Below are 23,128 nucleotides of genomic sequence, written 5' to 3' on the forward strand. Positions count from 1 at the left end.
AAGTCCCTTCCATATCTAAAATTAAGATATTGTGATTACATACAGCTTGCCCTCTAATAGGCATAGAGATATAGAGCTGTGCTAGCAAAGAGTGAAATAAACTAATGACAGGATGAGCTATGTAGAGCTATAGTTATTTCAGAGTAAAGGAAGGATTCAAGATATCTAGATACAAATGTAAATAAAGTGTAAGTAATAAATAAAGTATATGTCTCCCATAAATGTTCAGATTTAAAGTCAACTTGGAAAGATAATGCAATGGTATGATATAAAGACTGCTTGCCTGAGAATCACAGAACTTAGGTTCAGACCCCAGTTCTGAGTCTTACTACCCATGTGACCTGGGCAAGTGACTTATCCTCTCTGAGCCTCAGTTTCCTTATCTATAAAATGGGGGGGGGGGTTGGACCAAGATGACCTCTAGGGTCTCTTCCAACTGTAAACCTACGATCTTTCCCTTTACTCTAGTCCATTCTTTTTTTTTTAATTTTGAGAGTTTAATCACTTACCTGTCCTGTCACTTCTCCACCAGCCATCTCAGATCCACGCTGAGCCTCTAGGAGAGTAATCTGAGAATGTAGTCTTTCTGAAATGATGACAGACCATAGTTTTAGCTTCAAAGAAAAAAAATGAAATCCCAGTCATCTCATACTTTCATGGAACAATCTTAGTCACTCCAGGAAAGTGAGACTAGATTTTTAAGAACGATGCAGGCTGGGAAACCTAGTGACGCAAATGTTGACAGACTTAAGATCAAGAATGAAGCATACATTTTCTGAAACAGGCAACATGGAAATTTGTTTTGCTTTATTATGTATATTTATTACAAGGGTTTTTCTTTCTTCTTCTTTTTCAATTTTTGGGAGGAAACGGGAAGGAGAGTGGAGCTAGTGGTAGGGTTGCAAAAAAGTGGAAAAAGAAAGAAAAGAAAGGATCATTAAAACATTTTTTTGAAGTGCACATAAGAGAACAAAAGGAAGCAGGAAGAGATGCAGGAAAATAGGACAACTTTGAAAGTTATAGGCTGAATTTATTATGTTTAGGAAAAAAGCAAACACTGCATAATAAAGAGATTTGCACTTTCACATACAATACTCTTTTCTGTTGTACTTTATAAATGGAAATGCTTATTTTATTTGGTATTACACTGAAAAGTTTTTAAATGTTAAAGATGATGAGGGTGCGAAATCACAAAAGAACTGAGCTAAAACTCAAAGATAAAATACTTTCAAGAAATTAGGGTGTGAAAGACCTAAGAAAAAAGCTACTAATTTTTTTTCTTGGAGGGGGGAAGGCAGGGCAATTGGGTTAAGTGACTTGCCCAAGGTCACACAGCTAGTAAGTGCGTCAAGTGTCTGAGGCCGTTTTTGAACTCAGGTCCTCCTGACTCCAAGGCCAGTGCTCTACTCACTGTGCCACCTAGCTGCCCCTACTAATTTTTTTTTAAAAGAAACGTTAGTCTGGGTAATGAACTTCCATCAAAATATCATCTAGAATTCAGTCACTACCATAACAGTAACAGGTGAGGAACTCAAAAGTGGGAAATAAAAAGCCCCAGTACAACATGGGTTTGGACCAAAAGTATAACAATAGTGTTCTATTTGTGAAAAACAAAATGCTTCCCAAACCTACAGATGTTATCAAAGTCCTGTTGCTCTCTGAAGCTTCTTTGAGAAGCTCAGACTCCATGACAAAGATACCTTTAGGTTATCTCAAATCTTAAACTGGGGTCTGTGACCTTATATTGTAAATATTTTGATAATGGTATCACAATACAATTGGTTTCTTCTCTAATCATATGTATTTTGTTTTATGCATTTAAAAATACTGTTCTTGGAAGGAGTCTGTCCATAGGCTTCAGCAGATTGCTAAAGGAGTCCATACCATAAAAAAAGTTAAGAACCTCTGCTTTAGAGATCATCCCATTCATTCTCTTGCCATTTGGAAAGACTAATATAACCCAGAAAGATGGGACACTATTTTGTCTTTAGAAAAGTCTAAGAAAAGAGAGTCTATAGCTTCTCTCCTTCACCCATTCCACTGTTTTTCATTAATTTTAGGTGGGTTGGGAGGAACAAAAATTATCGACTTGATTTTGGAAGTGGGAGAAACACAAAGGCATTAAGAAATTAAGAAAAGAATATAGACATAACTTGTGTTTGGATATTTATAATTACTTTTGAATAATTTTGTTAGATTCTCGCAGTAAGCTCAGTACTCTAGAACACTAATGCCAAAAAAGCACTAACTACTACCACCCTCATCTTCCTGAGCTGTTTACATTTTCGATAGATGTGATACAACCTTCACACAAGATGTGACTACTACTAAGTAATGAGACAAATTCTGCATGTGGCTTCTAGAACCAATTGCCTTAATTTATAGTGAAAATTCATATACAGTTACCCGATGTAACACTAACATATGGATTACTCATTTAATTTTTAATCTCCAATTAGGAATTTTCATATGTGCACTTTTAAGGCAGTTTGCAAACAGATGAACGACTTTCCAGATAGAGCAATTAGCCTACAAGTATTCATTAAGCACTTACTGTGTCAGTCACTATGCTAAGCAGTGGGGACACAAAAGAAAAGCAAAGCATGTTCCCTGCCCTTAAGGGGTCCATATTTTAATGAAGTAGACATCATTCAAATAATTAGGTATATACAAAAGACATACAACATAAATGGAAGACAATGTTAGAGGGAAGATACAAGAAGTGGCAGGACTGGGAAAGACCTCCTCCTGAATGTGGGATTTGAGCTGAGTCTTAAAGGAAGTCAGCAGAGCCAGGAGGTAGAGGTGAAGATGGAGAGAATGATAGTCAAAGGGGTTAACCAATACAGATAAGGGGTCAGGAGATGGGAGTGTTGTGTTCAAGGACAACAGGAAGTCCACTGTCACTGGATCACGGTGACGAAGGGATGTGTTGAGGGGGGGAAAGGAGGTAAATTGTAAAAAGTCTGGAAATTTAGGGAGAGGCCAGTTTGTGTATGTGCTAAACAGAGCATTTTACATTTGATCCTGGGGGTAACAGAAGGTCATTGGGGCTGACAGAATAGAAAGATGACATGGTCAGACCCTTGCTTCAGGAAGATAACTTTGTCAGGTGAGCAGAGAATGAACTGAGGTAGGGAGAGACTTATGGCAGAGAGCTAGGGTGGCAGGTGTGTGAGTGGGGCACAAGGGACATAGAAGAAATGTGTTGTGAAGGTAAAAATGACAAGATTTAACAACAGATTGAATATGTGGGGCTGAGTGGGAGGAAGAGTCAAGGATGACAGCAAGTTGTGAGTCTGGATGATGAGAAGATGGTGAAACCTTCAAGAATAGTAGGAAAGTGAAGAAGAGGGGAAGGTTTTTTGGGGGAAAGATAACAAGTCCTGTTTTACACATCCTGAGTTTGAGATGCCTAGGGAACATCTAGTTTGAAATGCAGAGCTGGACCAGGAGAACAAAGTTAAGGACAAATATATAGATCTAGGAGTCATCTGCATAATAACTGAACCCACAGGAGCTGATGAGATTACCAAGTAACATGGTATAATCAGGGAAAAGAAGAGGGTCCAGGACAGAACCTTGGTGGGCACTCACGGTTAGTAGGTATGATCTGGATGAAGATCTACCAACAGAGATTGAGAAAGGGTGGTCAGCCAAATAAGAAAATCAGAAAAGAATAGTGTGACAAAAACCCAGAGGAGAGAATATCTAGCAGAAATGGTACTGAAGGTTGTAGAGAGATCAAGAACAATAGGATTGAGAAAGGTCATTAGAGTGGTGAAAGCAGTTTCAGTTCAGGCATCAATTATAGATGGCTTTCTCAAGGAATTTAAGAATTTTAAAAGACAGGAGAAGTTGAGGATGTTAACTAGAGAGGATAGTCAGATAAAGAGTAGGTTTTTTTTTAAGGATGGGAGAGATGTAGCAGTGTTTGTAGGCAGCTGGGAAGATGCCAATAAACAGGGAGAGACTGAAGATTAAAGACAGGGTGGGAATGATAGAAGGGGCAATCTGCTGGAGAAGATGAGAAGGGGATGGAATCAAAGGCACATGCTGAGAAGTTTGTCTTGGAATGGAGAAGGACTGCTCCTTTATGGGAATTCTGGTGAAGAACAATCTAATAGGGGATGATGTCTAAATGATAGGAGATGCGGAAAAGTAGAGAAGAGGGAGTTCTTAGGAAAATTCTCCAGTTCTTCCAGAAGAATGAGGCAAAATCATTAGCTGAGGGTCAGAGTAAGGAGGGTACTTTGGGAGGCTTAAGGAGGAATGAAAAGGTCTGGAACCACTGTGGTCGATGGGAAAGCAAACAGATTAGGAAAGTGTAAAAAGACTACAGTGGACTACATCTAATAATCAAGGTTTATGAACATGGAAGTGGAATACTTATGGCTGATGGCATGATCAAGTGTGTAGATACGTTAAAAAAACTATTTCTGCATTAAATGGGATTTGGAAAGATTTGGAGGAATGATATGAATGAGGCAGTTGCAGGCACACGAAAAAGCAAGGAAGGTGAGAAACTTGAAATTAGAAGGGTGAAATAAAATAAGCTGAAAAATACATCAATGAGTTAAAATTAAGTATTTTAAGAAGGGAGAGGGAGACAACCATAGGATAAAGTTTTACAACGGTGAGATTTAAGGAAAGAATAAAAAAAGGGAGAGAGATGGATACTACAATGTTGATTCATAGGAGAAATACTGTTGTATGTCAACATGGTAGCCCTAAGATCTCAACATCTTGTTTTGTTTTATGTTATTTTACTTCTGTCCAACCTTTGGCTAGCAAAGTTTGTTCTGATCCTTAAAAAAAATAATGACTAACATTCTATATTAGATTCTCTAGCTCTTTTCTTTGAATTCTTAAAAATGTATTTTTCTACAATATATATCTGACAATGTTTAGTGTTTCTTTTCCTTCATTTATGTATTTCAAGATAAAAGTAATTTTCTTCGAAGGTTTCTGTCCCTTCTATAGTGCTAATAATTTCTTTCTTCTTGGTTAAACTCTAGTGTAGAATATCATTTGTCTTCATTGCTTCTTTACCTATTCTTGTGAAACCATTGACCCTTAAGGTGATAAATAACCCCCATTTTACTAACTCCAATGGCCTTTCTTTCTGTTTCATTTACCCTTTAGGCCTCTACAACAGAGGTGTCAAGCATCCATTGTGGCAAAGAATAATGTCACCTAAATCATATTAAAATGCAATTGGGAAATATTTAAAAAAATAAAAACATAATAGAACATATATAGTGTCCATGTGTTGTTTTCTAAGTCAACATGCTGCCATAAGGAGTAACTCTTGCTTCTTATCTGAGTTTCTCATCATTGTTCTGTAACACAATACTCCCTTCTTGAAACTTTCCCCTTCCCTGTCTCCCAAGACCACACATCATCCTGTTCTTACATTTTTCTATGAGCACTCTTCTCTTTCCTGTTATTTTATCTTCCTCCGATTTCTTCCACTTAATGATGCATGTATAAAGCCTTCCTAATCACCTTCCAAACATTTACACTAGAGTCTACTAAAACAGCCTTCTAGTTGGCCACTCTGCCTCAAATCTCTCCCCACCCCAATTCATCCACCATTCAGCTGCCAAAGTGATGGTCCTAAAGCACAGGTCTGATCATGTCACCCCTTATTCAATAAACTTCAGTGGCTCCAAGTTGCCTCCAAGATCAAATATAAAATACTCCATTTGGCTTTTAAAGTCCTTCATAACCTGGCCCTTCCTACCTTTCCAATCCCTTTATGTACTCTATAATCTAGTGACACTAGCCTCCTTACTATTCCTAGAATGAAACACTCCATTTCCTGATTCCATTTTCACTGGTTGTTGCAGCACGCCCCCACTCCCCTCCACCCCTGGAATGTTCTCTTTCCTTGTCTTTGCCTCTTGGCTTCCCTGGTTTCCTTAAAGTCCCAGCTAAAATTCCATCTTCTACAAGAAGTCTTTCTTGGTCCTTCCTAAGGTACTCATGTACCTTCCCTCTGAGATGTTTGCATATTGTTAGATTGTGAACTCCTGGAGAACAGGAACTCGTTTTACCTTTTTTTTTAATCCCTAGTGCTTTATTAAAGTGCCTAATACAGAGTAAGCACTTAAGAAATGCTTGCTGAGCTGGCCTGACTACTTAGACAAACTAGTATCATCTTTTTTAACTACATCACACTGCCAACCTTAGGTAAAATCTTAAATTCTTAGAGAAGAGAAACTTAACCTTCTTAGACAAAAGTCCTTTACTGTCGCGGTGAACATGGAATTTTACACTGATTTACATTGAAATGGGTACCTTAAAAAATAGGTACCTACAGAAAAAACATTTGACTAGAATTTAGGAGAACTGGGTTCTTGTCCTGGCTCTGCTTCTAACTACTCTTATCACTGCAGATACGTTACTTAATCATTCACGGTCTCAATTTTCTCATCTTAAAATTGAGTAACTTCTAGGTCTCTTACAAATCTATGATCTTTGATCTGTAGGAAACACAGAGGTCACCCATTATAGTATATGGCCTTCATATTACATACAGTCAACAACTATAACAACATACACACTCTTCTGCACAAGCCATAGAAAATATTTTCAGCTAGTATTCAGTAACACCATACATACCATTCTCAACTTTCAGCTCCTCCAGTTCCACAGTAGAGAGAAGCAAAGTGCATTTTTCCTCTTCCAGTTCTGCTACTCTCTTCTGCAAAGAGGCAATGTTCTCTTCTAAGTCTACCTGAAATGAAGAAAAAGGGCAAATGAGCTGAGGGAAGACTCCCCAGCTAATGCCCAAATATTCTCTAGCATTTATATTTAGTCTTCTTCAACATCTCTTTCACTGGAAAATTTTAAAAACAGGAAATAACCCTGCTCTCCCTGGACTAACTCAAAGGTATTCCCATTTACAGGGAGAGAAAGAATGCCAATGATCACTGAGGGGAAGTGGCAGCTGAAGGATTTCATTAGATTCAGAGTTGCAAATCTATTCTAGAGTTTCAAGGCTAAACTACAGACATTCATCCAAAATCATTTATATGGGGAAATATATCTCTCTCAGCAATCAGCGATGAGAAATTTGTTTACAACCCTCATAAAATAAAGGGACCTCCCTGGGATAAGTAAGGGGCTGAATAGAAATTCCAAAAGGATGATTGCAAAATAATATATATCCTCAATGAAGAGAGAGAGTAATGCTATTCTTGACTCTAAGCTTAAAATCCCATTTACCATCTAACACTGGGGCTATTGCAGCTTATAATTTTATTTAGTACACAAATGTTTAGTTCTCTTAATGAACTGCAAATATTTAATTCTTTTTCATCTTGTGTCCCTGTAGTTTGTCTTTAGTACACGACGACTTCATTACTTGTCAAAGAATTGTATTATTTTACCACTAGTAGGGGTTTTGGAGAGGATCCAATCCAAATCCATCATTCTACAGATAAGGAACATTATGTCTCAGAGAGATTAAAGGATTTTTTCAAAGTAAAATAGCTAGCTTAAGATACAACAAGGGCTAAAAACCAGGTCTAACTCTTATTAGTTATGGGGCAGTTCCTATTTTCCTAAATTAACAAGGTCTGTCTGGCAATGACAGCCTGTCGTCCTCTAGTACTTACTGTCTGTACCAGAGGCGTCAAACCGGCGGCCAGCAAAGCTCCAGTGTGCAACCCAAAACAGGTTAAAGTGTAATTGGGAAATGTTTTAAAGATAAATGAAAATACAATCTATAACATAAGCAATGTCAGCTTCTGGTATTCTAAGTTAATATGTAGCCCACAGGGATCTGTTTATAATTGAGCTTGACACCATTGGTCTTTATCATTCATTTGGCTCTCACCTTATTTTCCTGTTAAACTATTCATGCATGTACATTATTTGCCCAAACACATTATTAGATCCTTAAGGATATGGACTATTATTATACAATTTGCTATTTCCTAAAGCTCCTAACTTAATGATACATACATAATACTTGATAAATACTTTTTTAATTAATGTATCAATGATGAATCCTAATCCCACTAAAGACACTATTACTGTCCTACCACCACTAATTTGGTATTATCTGGAAACCTATTAAACATGCTTTTTTTTGTCTGTCATCTACATCTTTGAAGAGAAATTCTAAATAGCCTTTGACTCAGGCAGGACTGACTTCTATGTAACATTTTTCTGTATACTCTGCCAAGTAACTACTGTATTTACTAAAATATTATGTAAACTACAGAGAACTATCACATGATATTCATAAGCATTCTTCATACAAATCTGTCCTGTCCAAGTTATTAGTAACTGTTAGTCTCTCTACAATGATCTAGAACCTATCTTTAAGTAAAAGGGATAAATATGTGTTTACAGATTCAAATAGACTCCAATGGATCCATGAAAACTCTGATGTGAGTATTCCTTCTAACAGTACAAATCACAACCTATACACACCTTATCCTGTGTGACTATTACACACATCCTCCTATAAATTCTTTATGGAGAATCTACCCAAACTGCTAGAAGTTGGTCTTCCTCTGTCAGGCCTGGATAACCTATGGCTTCCAGGCAGCTTGCGGCCCTGGGCCAAAGGATTTCAGGCAGCCCAAGAAAAATGTAGAGGAAAACATCCTTTGTATGTAAAGAAAATCCTTTGGCATGCTGCAAGCGGCCCTTGTAAGAAGCCCATAGGATATGCAGGCCTGTTCTAGGTCTTTTAATTGGCTTTCCCCCAAGTATGTCTTATCCTCATGATATGAACGGCACCACTTTCTTTTGTGACATACATCTTTCACATGTCATTTTTTATACCATTTCTTGGGAGCAAGGCACAGTTGGTAATAGAATGCAATCTCTTTATACTCATTATGTGTCTCTGCCCTTTGTGCCAACTGCAATTTTGATTCTTTAGAGAGTATTATATTCTGTGACTTGCAACCATAAAGCATTCCTGGAAGAATTTTTTAAAAGATGGGTTTTAGTTTCAGAGAGGAGCATGGAAATAATGAAAGCATCACACAAATTTCCAAAACCCATTTAGTCCACATTCTTTCTCCTATCCTAGGCCCAGCTCACTGTCTATCTACAATACCTATCCAAGACTTATGCTCTGCTGCATCAACTAAAGGGGACGTCCCTCCACCTGCGTATCATAGTTTGGACAATAGGCATTCTTCATCCACTTAATTTTTCCTTGTTTTCCTCATATAGACTATTAGGCCAAACTTGTATTTGGATCTCATTTTGAAAGTGTGTAGGATTTAGGGGCTTGGGACAATGAGCACAATCCTCAACATCAGGGGAAACATTAAAATACAGAAATACATGCTCCTCAAAGCAGTTCACCACTATCATGAAGAAAGGCCAGCACAGAGTCCAAATGGAAGAAAGATTCTTTATAGGTTCTGGGGTCCTCTAGATGTTCTTATTTGCAGACAACATACTGAAAATTTAGAGAATGTAAGATCCTGCTGTGTTTGTTGCTTGTTATCTTTTTTACGCATTTGATTCTTCTCTGTTGCTTTTTTTGGCAATTATTATCATCTGTGACTTGTTTCACTTACTTGGTATCTTCCCCTCTTTTAGATATCTTGAAAATCACTCCCTCAATGACCAATTGTGTTGTCACTAAAAAAGGTTTCCATTATGTATAAAATGGTCTCATCTAGCTGCTCTTCTACCTGTATCCTCTTTAATGTCATTTCTCCCTTATTTAGCATATCAAGGGCTGAGATGTTAAGAGTTCAAATGTGGTAGTTCTACTGTCACTGATGAAGAAAATAGTGTTTTATCAACATGCTGACAGATAGGTTTCATTTGTCTGTTGTCTCACATCTAGTTTCATTTAGAAATGCTCTTGGGATGATATGACTTAACTGGATTTCATGCCAAACTTTCAACAAACTGTTTTTCCTTTCAATGATTCTTGGTGCTTTACAAGGTAATTTCTGCTTATAATTTTCCACCACCTTCCTCTACTGGTTTTGTAACTTTGTTTCTATTCTAAACCAGTGTTATCTTTGACTGCCATATCTTTCCATTTGACTAAAATATTAAGTGCTTGCTGGATGAGGCAATTTCTGGGACCTTTTGACTTTCTCATCATTTCACACTGTTTAAATTTCCATATGAAGTTCATAATAATTTCTTTTGCTTATTCCAGTTCCTATTTTTTAAGGTTAATAGCTTGTTTGAATAGATCAGGTTGGAGCTGTTGTGATTACAAACTATATCTTTTCACCTTTATACTTTCTTCTAATCTGATATTGACTTTGATCTTTTCTTAGTTAAGCTAATTTAGAAATTACTCCCTCATTAGTAACCAGTTGTTTCCTGATAAGATACAGTAACTTTCACTTTTTGTGATGTTGTTCAGTGATTAATACATCCAGAATCTTCTAATTCCCTTCTTGAAAAAAATATTTATGACACATAGGGTACAACTGCATGGGATAAAAGCATTTAGAACACAGACCTTAAACAAGGTTTTGTGGACTTGTTTTTTGAAAAGTATTTTGATAACTATTTCAATATAACAGATTTCTTTTATAACCCTATGTATTTTATTTTATGCATTTAAAAATATTGTTCTGAAGGATCCAAAGACTTTGCTACACTGTCAAAGGTGTCCACAACACAAAAAAGGTTAAGAACCCCTCGTTTACACTCTTATTTATGCTCATCATGAGAATTACTAGTGATATGATCAAGTATCCCATGAAACGATATACCACTAGGTACTAAAGATGCAAAAGCACTAAGACAGTCGAATTTTGTTACCTTGACAGCCTGGCTATTCTCATCTGGGCTGGAGGTCTGAGAGGCCATTTCTGATTTCTGCAACACTGGTTCAACCAGAAATTGGTTGATTTCTTTGGATTTTTGGTGGAGTTCATCTAAAGAAAATAAATACATCAAAATGATGTCACAGAACTGAAACTTTATGGGGCAGCAGTCTTCATAAACTTGTAAAGAATTGCTAGCTTCTACTTATCTTAGTCCAACTTCAGTGACAGTGCTTCATTTTAACTCTTTAAATGTTCTTCAAGATGCATGAATAAAGCATTTATAGCAAAATATAACTAAATTAAAGATCAAAAGATCTTCCTCTTCCCTTCATCCCTTTCAAAAATGGTGGTGTCTTTTTTTACCAATCAGTTTTACACAGTAAGGCCTACCTTATTCCCACAAAACAGTACTGATTAAAAATGTTTAAATTCAAAACACGTGTTTGTAATATGTGGTTCTCTGTTCAACATATCTCCTATTCTTCTCTGATTCAATTACTTTATAAAAGATGTGCTTGTTCTTTCTTAGAGTTTAACAGTCTTTTAACCCTTTTCCAAATATATACCTCTTTATAAAGTTCAGATCTCCAAAGAAATCTTTCTGAGCTATATTTCTATCAGTCAAGGACAACTCAGATTATCTACAGGACTGACAAAATGCAATTTTGCATTCCAGGCCCTAAACTTTGACAGAAGCTATTCAAATCCTCTACCACATCGCAGGAGGATCATACTTAACAAGGTCTTTCATAAGTCCCTGATGAAATTGTCATTACTGTCTGGTATTGTTATAACGATAATAATAAGCATTAAATTATAAACCTAATTTCTAACAAAAGCAGGAGATATGAAACTAAGGGTTTCTCTTGTAATTTAGGAAGGTCTTCCTTTTAAGCCTTCTTTTTTTTTTTGGAGGGGGGAAGGCAGGGCAATTGGGGTAGGGCACACAGCTAGTAAGTGCATCAAGTGTCTCAGGCCACATCTGAACTCAGGTCCTCCTGATTCCAAGGCCGGTGCCCTACTCACTGCACCACCTAGATGCCCACCACCCCTTTTTTAAGCCTTCTTTTGATTCAATGGGTTTTAGAAGTTAATTAGGTGACCAGCACTCTGAGAAATGCATTATAAAAGCAAGTTGTTGCTGACCTTCTAGCTGCTGAATGGTCTGAGCTGACTGAACTGCCTGGTGACTGATATCCTGAAGAAGATTTTCATTTTGAATCTTTAAGGCCTCACAAGCAGCCTGTAGCTCTTTTTCACTCTTCTGAAGATGCAATATTTGACAGTCCTTCTCTTCTCCCGCTATTTTATGCTGCTGCTCCAAAGCACTACATTGAGACTCTAATTCAGCCCGCATGTGGCCTGCCTGTTCTAACTGCTCCAAAAGACAACGCATTTCTTCTTCTAAGCTGTGTAAAGATAGTTTTCTTTCTGCCACTTCAAGCTCCATTTTTTCAATCAGACTTTTGGATTCCTGTCTCTCTGTTTCCAGTATAGTCTTTAACGTATTTTGCTCAGCTTCCAATTGCTGCAACTGTTCAGAGAGAACCTAAGAAAAAAAGAAAGAAGACTCATAACAAAACCTCAAACAATTTATAAAAGATGCTGCACAGTGGGATTGGTTTAATCTAACGCAGAGGTATCTGACACAAATTGATGGAGAAAGGTAGCCATCGGACAGCAAGGTGGTATGGTAGCTATAGCACGACTTGGAGTCAATAAGATCTGAGTTCAAATCCCACCTTGGATATCTACCAGCGGCGTAACCCTGGGTAAATTACTTAACCTCTCTCATTCATCAGCATTCATCTGAAAAGTAGAGACAACAGCTATGGCTCTGACCTCACAGGAATGTTTTAAAGCTCAAGTGATAGATATATAAAGTGGTATGAAAACCTGAAAGTTGTTAATAGAAATGTTAAGATATTATAAATCTAGGAAGTCAAAGAGGGAAGCTATTTAAGATGAAGAAGACATAAAATGACGTAACAGAAATTCTCCAGGGGGGAATAACAGCATATACAGCTATCCCTTCTACATATTGGGGGTCAAGGGCACAATGCCTCCGCCATCTGGAAAATCCACATAAAATTTTTTGGCTCACCAATGCTCTCTTCAAAGTTACTAATGATCAAATCCAATGGCCTTCTCTCAGTCCTCATTCTTCTTGACCTCTCTGCAGCCTCTGACACTATTGATCACTCTCTCCTGTGGGATATTCTCTTCTCTCTAGATTTTTGGGACACCATTCTCTCCTGATTCTCCTCCTACCTATCTGACTTCTCTGCTCCTTTTCTGAATCCTCTTCTAAAACACAATCTCTTGGGTACCCCTTAGGATTCTATCCTGAGTCCTCTTCTCTTCTCCCTCTACACTACTTCACTTGGTGATCTCATCACCTCCTATGGATTTAATTACCATCGCTACATTAATGACCCTGAATTCTATCTTTCCTGCCTCAAACTCTCAGCTGACCTCTGATCTTGCCACCTCCAACTGCATTTCAGACACCTCAAACTAGATGTACCAGTAGACATCTTAAACTCAACATGTCTAAAACAGAACTCATTTTCTTTCCTTCTAAACTCTCCCCTCCCTCCTACCTTCTCTATTACTGGAGAGTACAACACTAGCTTCCCAGTTTCTCAGGCTCACAACTTAGGAGTCATCCTGGATTCTTCACTATCCTCAACCCCCATAATCCAAGACATTGCCAAGGCCTGTCAATTTCATCTTTGCAACATCTCTAGACTATGCCCCTCTTTTCTCCTCTCACACTGTTACTACTCCAGGACAGAATCTCATTACCTCAGAGTTGCACTATTGAAATAGCTTGCTGGTGGGTCTGCCTGCCTCAAGTCTCTCCCCAACGCAATTCATCTTCCATTTGGCCACTAAAGTAATTTTCCTAAAATCCAGGTCCAATTAAGCCACACTTCTACTCAACAAACTCCAATGGCTCCCTATTGCTTCCAGGAGCAAATACAAAGCACTCTTCATAACCTAGTCTCCTCCTATTAGTATTCTTACACATTATTCCCCAACACATACTCTCCTATCCAGTGGCACTGGCTTCCTGGTTGTTCCACAAACAAGACACTCCATTTCTGGTCTCCGAGCATTTTCTCTTCCACTCCCCCATGCTAGAACACTCTCCCTCTTCTGCCCCACTTTCTGACCCTACTAGCTTCCTTTAAGTACCAACTAAAATTCCTTCTTTTGCTGGAATCCTTTACCAACCTCTCTTAATTCTAGTGCCTTCCCTCTGTTAATTATTCCCTATTGATCCTGCACATAGTTTGCTTTATATGTATTTGTTTGCAGGTTGTCTCCTCCATTAGATTGTAAGCTCCTTAAGGGCAAGGTCTGTCTTTTGCCTCTTTTTGTATCCTTAAAGGTTAGCATAGTGCCTGGCACCTAATAGTAGGTGCTTAATAAATGTTTACTGATTATTGATTGAACAGGAAGAATCTATAATTCAGAGAACTTTTAAAAAGGGAATAACTCCAACCATGGTTCTTTTTCTCTTCTTTTTCTGTGAATAATGTCAGAATTACTCTAAGTTGCTTCCCATGAAGTATAGTGAGAATAGTAGCTCACCCTATCCTCCACCACAGATACCAGGTAGCCATGAGCATGTGCCCTGCCCAAGTGAGCCTGATCTTGGGTTTGGAGTTGCCTCTTCTGTTTTTTGTCTTTCCTGATCCTAGGTGAATAAATATTGATTTTTGCAATGGATGTGTACACAGGATTGGAGGCCAGTGTTGTGAATTTAAGAGAATTGGGAATCATGGCCCCTCACTCCATGATGACTATATATTTCAGAAAGAGTTCACAGCAACTACTCTAGCAACCTGGAGAGGGTGTTCACTACCTAGAAAATGAGGTCAATCTCTGGTCTGGTTTACTAGAAAACAGACTTTGAGGAAGACAATGATAGCAGAAGTAAAATGTAAAATGCCTAATGTCCTATAAATTGTTTCATGTTCCTAGGTTTATGACTCAATTTCCTAGCAGATTGTAACAGGGGCCGTAAGTTGCCAATTCTTTAAGTTTTATCAATGTGTGTTGCTGTTTTTTGCATTTTTTAGCATTTCATTTGTATATAAAAAAAAGAAAGTTGTCTCATACTTGAAAAAAAATTTTCTTTTTGGCTCTCCCTTCATACTAGAGAGTTTGAATTTTTTCTTTTTACTTATGGGGTGTTTACAGTAGTATCCTATTGTAAAATCTGGACTGATATTATATGATACTATACATATATTTTATGCATTTCTAAGTTTCTAAACTTTTTCTGTGTCATCTGTTGGCCTTCACGTATCATCTGCAGCTTCCACAAAACTCCCCAAAATTCCCATTTAATTTTTTATGCCGACTCATGATAGATTGAAACCAATGGGAAAAGTAGCGACGTGGAAGGGATAACTGTACACTAAAACTCTAGACCCAGGATGGTCAAAAGAGAGACCTTCTAAATAAAGAAAAATATATAATGCCCACCTTCTAAGGACTTAAATAAATAAGAATGTATGTCCACTATCTAAAAATTAGATCCAGCAGGAAAAAAGGAACATAAATACCATGTTAAGTATAGAAAAGTACCTAATAAAAGGAGGTACCTGATTTTTCTGTTCTGCAGCAGATAGCTCCTGCTGGAGTAAGTCTACCACCTGGGCACGCCCTAATAAGGCCTCCTCCTGTTCCTCTAGCTTCCTGTGCAGAGTCCTTAGGTTCTAGGAAGAAAAAGAATGCATTAGCCTGGAAAGTCCTGGAAAGCCAATATCATTATTTGCTTACCTTTCATAATGCTGCATGAGTATTTAATACTATCACAGTTCCCATTTAGTAGAAGAAATAATTTTCTTCAAGGCAGTAACAAAGTAAAGGGTCTCAACAACTGAACTCTGAGACAGACAAGATCCCAAAATAAGGGGACCTTCCATCATAATTAGAAAGAGAAAGTTAGTGATGTTACATATTTCACCTCAAGATTCTATAAACAACCAACAAAAGATACACACATACATATGTATGTGTATGTATGTGTGTGTATATATATGTATATATACACATATATATGTATATGTAGTCAGTGTCCAAATTTACAGACTGTACTCTAAAAGTCTACAAGTTATTTGCCTACAACTTGGATCACACTTCCTCATGTCTCTTTTGCACAATGAGATAAGCAGTAGTTAGTTATATTACCAAACTAGTCCATAAGAACCTATTTAACCTACAGTTTAGCTGTATATGTACAATTAAAAACAGAAGGGAAAAGAACATTTGTGATATTAATAATTAAAACAGAAACAATAAAATAAACATTAAAATTATTTCTTATCCAATCTTAAATATTGACATTGGAAAAAGCAGGTAAAGCTAAAACAAAAAATAACAAAAGTTTTTAAAATGTTTAATATTGATGCCTGAGTATGTATCCCATTACTTCAGTGGCACTCTGTTCTTCTATCAGTCTGTATCTGACAGTAGGTGAACATTTTATTCACCATACCCCAAAAGCTAAATTCCTTAGAAGTTCCATCATATAACGAAAAAGGAAGCAGAGATTCCTTAATTCTTTTAGCTAATTAATCTCTTTCTCTTATCTTGAATAATGAATAAGAAGGAACCAGGAGGATTGATAGAGGTCTTCTAACCAAGTGAATATACTATGTATGGGAAAGAAAAAAGAGATGCCATATAGGGAAAAAGTCTGAGATCAGAAGTCAGTAGACCTGGGTTATAATCTTGGTGCTGTTACTAACTAGCTGTCACCCTGGGCAAGTAACCTCTCTGAATTTCATTCAGTTTCCTCATCTGTAAGAGGGGTCACTCTAGATGATCTTTAATGTCCTTTCCAACTCTGGCAGTCTGTGGTTCTAAGATTAGGAATTAAGTAAAAAAAGGTTCTCTTTCCAGTTAGCCTCCAGAGAAAGAGAATTGTTTCACTTAACTCCTTCCCCTTAGTCAGGTAGTGGGTATTGTGGTGGCCCAGAACAAAGTACAATTGAAAACCTGAAACTCGTAGAGGCAAAAGTAGTTTCAAACAAAGGTTGCTGGAGGGGAAGGAGAAATAAACCTTGGGAAAAAGTGTATCTATACAATAAGGAAAGAAGAAGAAAGAATAGGAAAAAGGAATGAGTTTACCTGGTCAGAAAGTTGGCCATCAGGCTAGTCTGACCTGCAATTGAGCTTATTTCTGAATGTTGGCATTAATACAAAATACAGCCAACTTCCTAATATCGAGCCCCTGATTACGGGGTAGGAGAATGGAAAATTCCAAAGAAAAATACAATCAAAGCAAGAGTTGGAATAAGATCACACCCAAGGATATCAGTTAAGGAACACACTAAGACTATGTGAATAGTAAATAAAGATTAACAAGTAATAAGGTGAAGGGGGGTGGGGCAGTTAACCTGTCATACATACTTCATTAAATAAGTAAAATCAAAACCTTTACAAAAAAATTTTAGTCACATACCTGCTGCATCTCTGTCTCCATCTCCTTCTGGGTTACTAATTGAAGAAGTTCATCTTCATGAAGACGAACTTGTGATTCAAAGCGGGCATCTTTCTCCCGGACCACCTCCTGCATGGAACTCAACTTAAGACACAACCAGAAAGACTATCCAAGTTACATTCCCAATCTTTTATAAAAACAAACATGAAATTCCCAATATGCTCAGAGATTTTAGAAAAAAGAAAAAAATAGCAGGAAGTTAGAATTATCAAGTAGCTACAAAGAGCTACATGGCTTTACCACTTATTATTCCTGTTCTAAATAGGCTATTTTGGATGCCAAGAATGAGGATGCTTAAATATAATATCCAAATATGACAAAAGCTCTATAACTAAAGAAGTCAGTCTGAACAAAGATTCTTTTTTAAATGAATTTTAAATAAGGATATTAAAAGTTCATGATGCATTTTAAAAATTCTCAGAGTCTAGAACATTAAATTTTTTAAGTGCAACTAGACTAATCTATTAAATTCAAAACTACTCTATAATTCCCCTACTTAAAAACCTGATATTATTTCTTACTGTCTAGAATAACATCCCAACTCCTAAGGCATGCATTTAAGACAATACATAATCTGGCTCTAAGCTACCTTTCCAGCCTCATTGTCAGGAGAATGCCCTTGCAAAAGAACTGCAACTGCTATCTATCCCTGAACTTACTAGAAGCTATTTTCCTTATCACCTGCAAGCTTCCAAACCAGGACTCTCACCAAAGCATGAGGGAGAAAGAGAGCTGGGGCTAGGACAGGCAGCCTTTTTATCAGGGTACTTTCAAGGATCCTTTGCAGTTTTCTCATATAAACTTCTTCTGTGTCATCTGTTGGCCTTCACAGGTCATCTGCCCTTGCTCTCTCAGTATCTATAGAGCCTCTGTTTATAGAATCTATAGAGCTTCTGTTAATAGACAGTTTGGTCTTCAACTCCTACAAATCTTTTAGCTGTTATGTGCATAAATTCTGGGTCTGCCACCTTGATCTGACCACTATTATCTGTGTCCTTTTGATTTTTATTTGCTTATCAAATTGGTCCTCTGACCTTCATCTTTCATGCATGCTCTACTTCCATAGTCCCAAAAATTTCAACCAGTTTCTCTGACCTACTAACATAGGAATCAGTCATTCAGTTCAATTCAATAGAAATATAACCCTCCTCTCTGCTTTTCAAAATTTTAATTCCTACCTGTGCTGCATTCTCTGCTTGCACTTGACTGAGTTGGGTTTGTAAGCTGCTAATTAGTTCCTCCTTCTCCTGGAGTTTTTGTTTCAGCATTTCAAATCCTTCCATCTGTTCTTCTTTAGGAGGTGCATCACACTGAAGAAACCAAAGACATAGAATAATTGATTTAAACAAAACAACTTCTTTAGCCCTTTACTATTTGTTCTAAAATCTATTCCCCATCCTTCAAGGCTCAGAACAGATGCCTCTTCTTACTCCATGAAATCAGTCATATCTATCCTAATGATCTCTCCTTTTGGACTTCAAAAACATTTATCTGGATCAGTGGTATCAAAACTCAAACAGAAATACAGCATACTAACTTAAAAAAACACAAATTAACATCATTGTATTATATTATATTTTTATTTATTTTGTTAAACATTTCCCGATAATATTTTAATCTATTTTGGACTGTACTGGGAATTTTGTAGCCTCTTGCAGTGAATTTGACACCTCTAGTCTAGACCATTCATTGAACCCCAATTCATGTGTCTCTGTTTTGCCTTCCCAACAAAGGAACAATGAGGACAATGTCTGATACTTCTTTATATATTCCCACAATGCACGTTTAATTGTTAAATAAATCACTATGCTGATGGATTAAAACTGAATAATTCAGGTACAATCACAAGTATAGCACAAATAGGAATATCAAATCTTGTAGTTCTAGAAACTTACTGTCTAAATTTGCTTGCCATACCATAGGTTACTGAACTTTGGCCCTTTAACATGATGGTTACAAGGTAACTTTAATTCCTACCTGTGCTGCTTTCTCTGCTTGTACTTGACTAAGTTGGGTTTGTAAGCTGCTAATTAGTTCCTCCTTCTCCTGGAGTTTTTGTTTCAGCATTTCAAATCCTTCCATCTGATCTTCTTTAGGGGATGTGTCACACTGAAGAAACCAAAGGCATAAAATAACTGATTTAAACAAAACAACTTCTTTGGCTCTTTACTATTTGCTCTAAATCTATTCTATTGACCAACCAATCAATAAGCATTTATTAAGCACCTATTGTTATGTACTAGGCACTGCTAGGCTTTCTCAAAGACCTATCAATTTCTCCCTCTTGAATCCACCCTTTTCTCTTCATTCTGATACCCTCCTCAGAACTAATCATTTCATATCTGAAACACAGCACTTTGATTCCTTGCTAGGCTCTAGCTCTCTGTAATCAAAGTAATCAAAGCTATCTACAGCTCTATGAAAAAAATACTCTAACTCACTATTGTGAGGAAATGCAAACTAAAACAATTCTGAGGTACTACCTCATATCTATTAGACTGGCTAACAGAACAGAAAAGGAAATGACAAATGGTGGAGGGGCTGTGTGAAAAATGAAACATTGGAGTAAAAAGTCCCTCTTTGCTTTCCCTTACAAATGGGTACATGAGAAAAAAATTCTGGTTTTCGGGAGCCAAGATGGTAGCTGGAAAGCAGGGACTAGCGTGAGCTCCCCACCAAGTCCCTCCAAAAACCTATAAAAAAATGGCTCTAAACCAATTCTAGAACTGCAGAACCCACGAAATAGCGGAGGGAAGCAGGGCTCCAGCCCAGGACAGCCTGGATGGTCTCGGGGTAAGGTCTATCCCACATGGAGCTGGGAGGGGAGCGGAGCGGAGTGGAGCAGAGCCCAGCGTGGGCGGCGCTGACCATCCGGACCAGGAGCCAAGCAGAGCGTGCCCTAGCACCCTGAATCAGTGAGCTGCAGCAGTTACCAGACCTCTCAACCCACAAATACCAAAGACAACAGAGAAGGTTAGTGGGAAAAGCTGCAGGGGACAGAGTGAAAAGAGTTCACAGTTCAGCCACCACCCGGGGAGCAGTGGAGGGAGGTGCAGCCACAGAACTAGAGCTGCAGCTGCTTTTGGCCCCAGGCCCACCTGGTGGGAGGAATTAAGTGGCAGATCAGAGGAGAAGTGCAGAGCCTGCTGAAGATCTAAGTCCAGTCCGGGTTGGGGGTTCTTGGGAAAGGAGGAGTGCTGGTGTGGCAGCGCATCCACCCAAGCTTGGAACATAGAACTCTTTACTCTACAAGCAGTCATACCCTGCTAAAAAACTCAAGAGTCAAGTAAGTTGGCTGGGAACATGGCCAGGCAGTGAAAACACACCCAGATTCAGTCTCACACTTTGGAATCCTTCTTTGGTGACAAAGAAGACCAAAATATACAGCCAGAAGAAGTCAACAAAGTCAAAGAGCCTACAACAAAAGCCTCCAAGAAAAACATGAACTGGTCTCAGGCCATGGAAGAGCTCAAAAAGGATTTGGAAAAGCAAGTTAGAGAAGTAGAGGAAAAATTGGGAAGAGAAATGAGAAGGATGCGAGAAAACCATGAAAAATAAGTCAATGACTTGCTAAAGGAGACCCAAAAAAGTACTGAAAAATATACTGAAGAGAACAACACCTTAAAAAATAGACTAACTCAAATGGCAAAAGAGCTCCAAAAAGCCAATGAGGAGAGGAATGCCTTGAAAGGCAGAATTAGCCAAATGGAAAAGGAGGTCCAAAGACCACTGAAGAAAATACTACCTTAAAAATTAGATTGGAGCAAGTGAAAAATGAGACATTAATGCACTGCTGGTGTTGTGAACTGATTCAACCATTCTGTAGGACAATTTGGAACTATGCCCAAAGGGCCATAAAACCATGCATAACATTTGACCTAGCAATACCACTACTAGGTCTGTATCCCAAAACAGATAGAAAACAAAAAGGAAAAGGACCTATATGGACAAAAATGTCTAGAGCAGCTCTCTTCTGGTGCCAAAGAAATGGAAGTTGAGGGCATGCCCAACAATTGGGGAATGGCTGAACAAACTGTGGTATGTGATTATGATGGAATACTATTGTACTATAAGAAATGATAAGCAGGATGCTCTCCGAAAAGCCTAGACTTACATAAACTGATGAAAAGTTAAATGTACTATGTAAAAGTAACAGCAATATTGTAAGATGATCACCTATGAATGACTTAGCTATTCTCAACAATACAATGATCTAAGTCAACTCTGAAGGACTTACAATGAAAAACACTACCCCATCCCCAGAGAAAGAACTGATCGTCTCTGAATACTGACTGAAGCATACCTTCTTTTATGCTTTATTTTTCTTGTAGTTTTTTTTTTGGGGGGGGGGTTTATGTTTTCTTTCACAACATGACTATTACGGAAATTTTTTGTGTGACTACACCTGTATAGCTTATATCTAATTGCTTGCCTTCTCAATGAGAATAGGTAGGAAGGGAGAGAATTTGGAACTCAAAGTTTTAAAAATGAACATTAAAAATTGTTTTTACATGTAACTGGGGGAAAATAAAATAATAAATAATATTTTTAAAAGGACAATGATCTTTATTCTAAATTTAGAAAAAACTACTCCAACTCTGCTCATTTGCTAGATTCTTCTTCCCCACTTTTAGCCAACAGTTAGAAATTACAAAAATCCTTTGTCTTTTCTTCTCCCTTCTGTTCTATTTTTCTTCAGATATTCAAAGGATAATTCATATCTCTAATAAATCTAACTTGTCCTGGAAAAAAAATCTGTTCAAGATTCATAAAACTTCTATAAAGCTTTCCCAAACATAGCTACAAAAGTTCCAAGTCGCTTTGATAACCTCTTAATTCTATATATATTTATAACATCTAAATTAAATTAGTAACTTATGCTTGTGTTGACATTTCTGTCTCACCTTAATTACTCTCAATGGTGACTGATTATTTACTCAAACAAATAACCTTTTATTAAAGTGTCTATTATGTGTAAGTCACTGTGGTACACACTCCAGGGGTAATAAAAAAATAATTATAGCACATCTCTTTGCCCTCAAGAAATTCAATCTTAGAGTGGTGTATCAGTAAGGAAATAATAACCATGTAGACAACGATTGTCAAAATGTCTATGCAGTTCTGTATCGTAAAGTATACAAGACTCCCCACAAAGAAGGTAGAAGAAGTAAACCATTTATTCAGACACCAGAGAACCATATCCCACAAGCCATTTATCCAATCTATCAGAGCAGTAAAATATTCCATACATAATATCACAACATGGAGCCTCTCCATCTCAAAACCTCACTGATCCCCTGTTGGGATCTTCCCAAAACAAACTCATAGTACAGCTAAGTCAGTCTGTTCAGTTCTAACTATCATGAGGGTGGCCATTAGCAGCCATAACTTCTCTCTCTTTCTCTGTCTCTCTCTGTTTCTCTCTCTCTCATAACTTCCTAAATGACATCCATAATTGTAGAATTGAGAGTGGAAAGGGTCTTCAGCAGCCATCTAGAATAAAACCCTTACGTAAAAAGAATTTCCACCATAACATATCTAATAAATGGTGCTCCAGCCTCTGCTTAAAGATCTACCAAAAAAAAGTATAACAACTTCTCTTGAACTTCTCTTCCAATTTTGGCCAGCTTAAACTGTTAGGAAATTTTTCTTGACAGCAAACCTAAACTTTCCTCTCTGCAACTTCCACCCCCAATCCTTCTTCCAAACAAGAGCCCATCAAGTGTCTGAACCTGGTTATCATGCACCCACTGGGTCTTCACTTCACTATGCTAAATATCTCCAGGTCCTTCAACTGGTCCTCATATGGCATGGACTCAAGGCC

General features: G+C 37.6%; 1 protein-coding gene across 4 annotated transcripts in view; it reads right to left on the minus strand.

Moving 5' to 3' along the window:
* Positions 1 to 23,128, minus strand: part of GOLGB1 (golgin B1) — an 83,676-nt gene that overhangs the window by 48,391 nt on the left and 12,157 nt on the right. For 2 of the 4 annotated variants that reach the window (XM_036744913.1, XM_036744914.1), the window contains exons 6-13: positions 19,282 to 19,413; positions 18,483 to 18,614; positions 17,266 to 17,373; positions 15,401 to 15,514; positions 11,928 to 12,330; positions 10,774 to 10,889; positions 6,628 to 6,742; positions 510 to 586 (exon numbers count right to left, since the gene is read on the minus strand). In XM_036744913.1, coding sequence (XP_036600808.1) covers positions 510 to 586; positions 6,628 to 6,742; positions 10,774 to 10,889; positions 11,928 to 12,330; positions 15,401 to 15,514; positions 17,266 to 17,373; positions 18,483 to 18,614; positions 19,282 to 19,413 — 1,197 coding nt within the window. Of the gene's footprint in view, positions 1 to 509; positions 587 to 6,627; positions 6,743 to 10,773; positions 10,890 to 11,927; positions 12,331 to 15,400; positions 15,515 to 17,265; positions 17,389 to 18,482; positions 18,615 to 19,281; positions 19,414 to 23,128 lie in introns of all 4 variants that reach the window. The other 2 variants (XM_036744911.1, XM_036744912.1) reach the window with 1 other exon arrangement.

Source organism: Trichosurus vulpecula, chromosome 2 (assembly GCF_011100635.1).
Source record: "Trichosurus vulpecula isolate mTriVul1 chromosome 2, mTriVul1.pri, whole genome shotgun sequence".
In the NCBI taxonomy this organism is placed as follows: Eukaryota; Metazoa; Chordata; class Mammalia; order Diprotodontia; family Phalangeridae; genus Trichosurus; species Trichosurus vulpecula.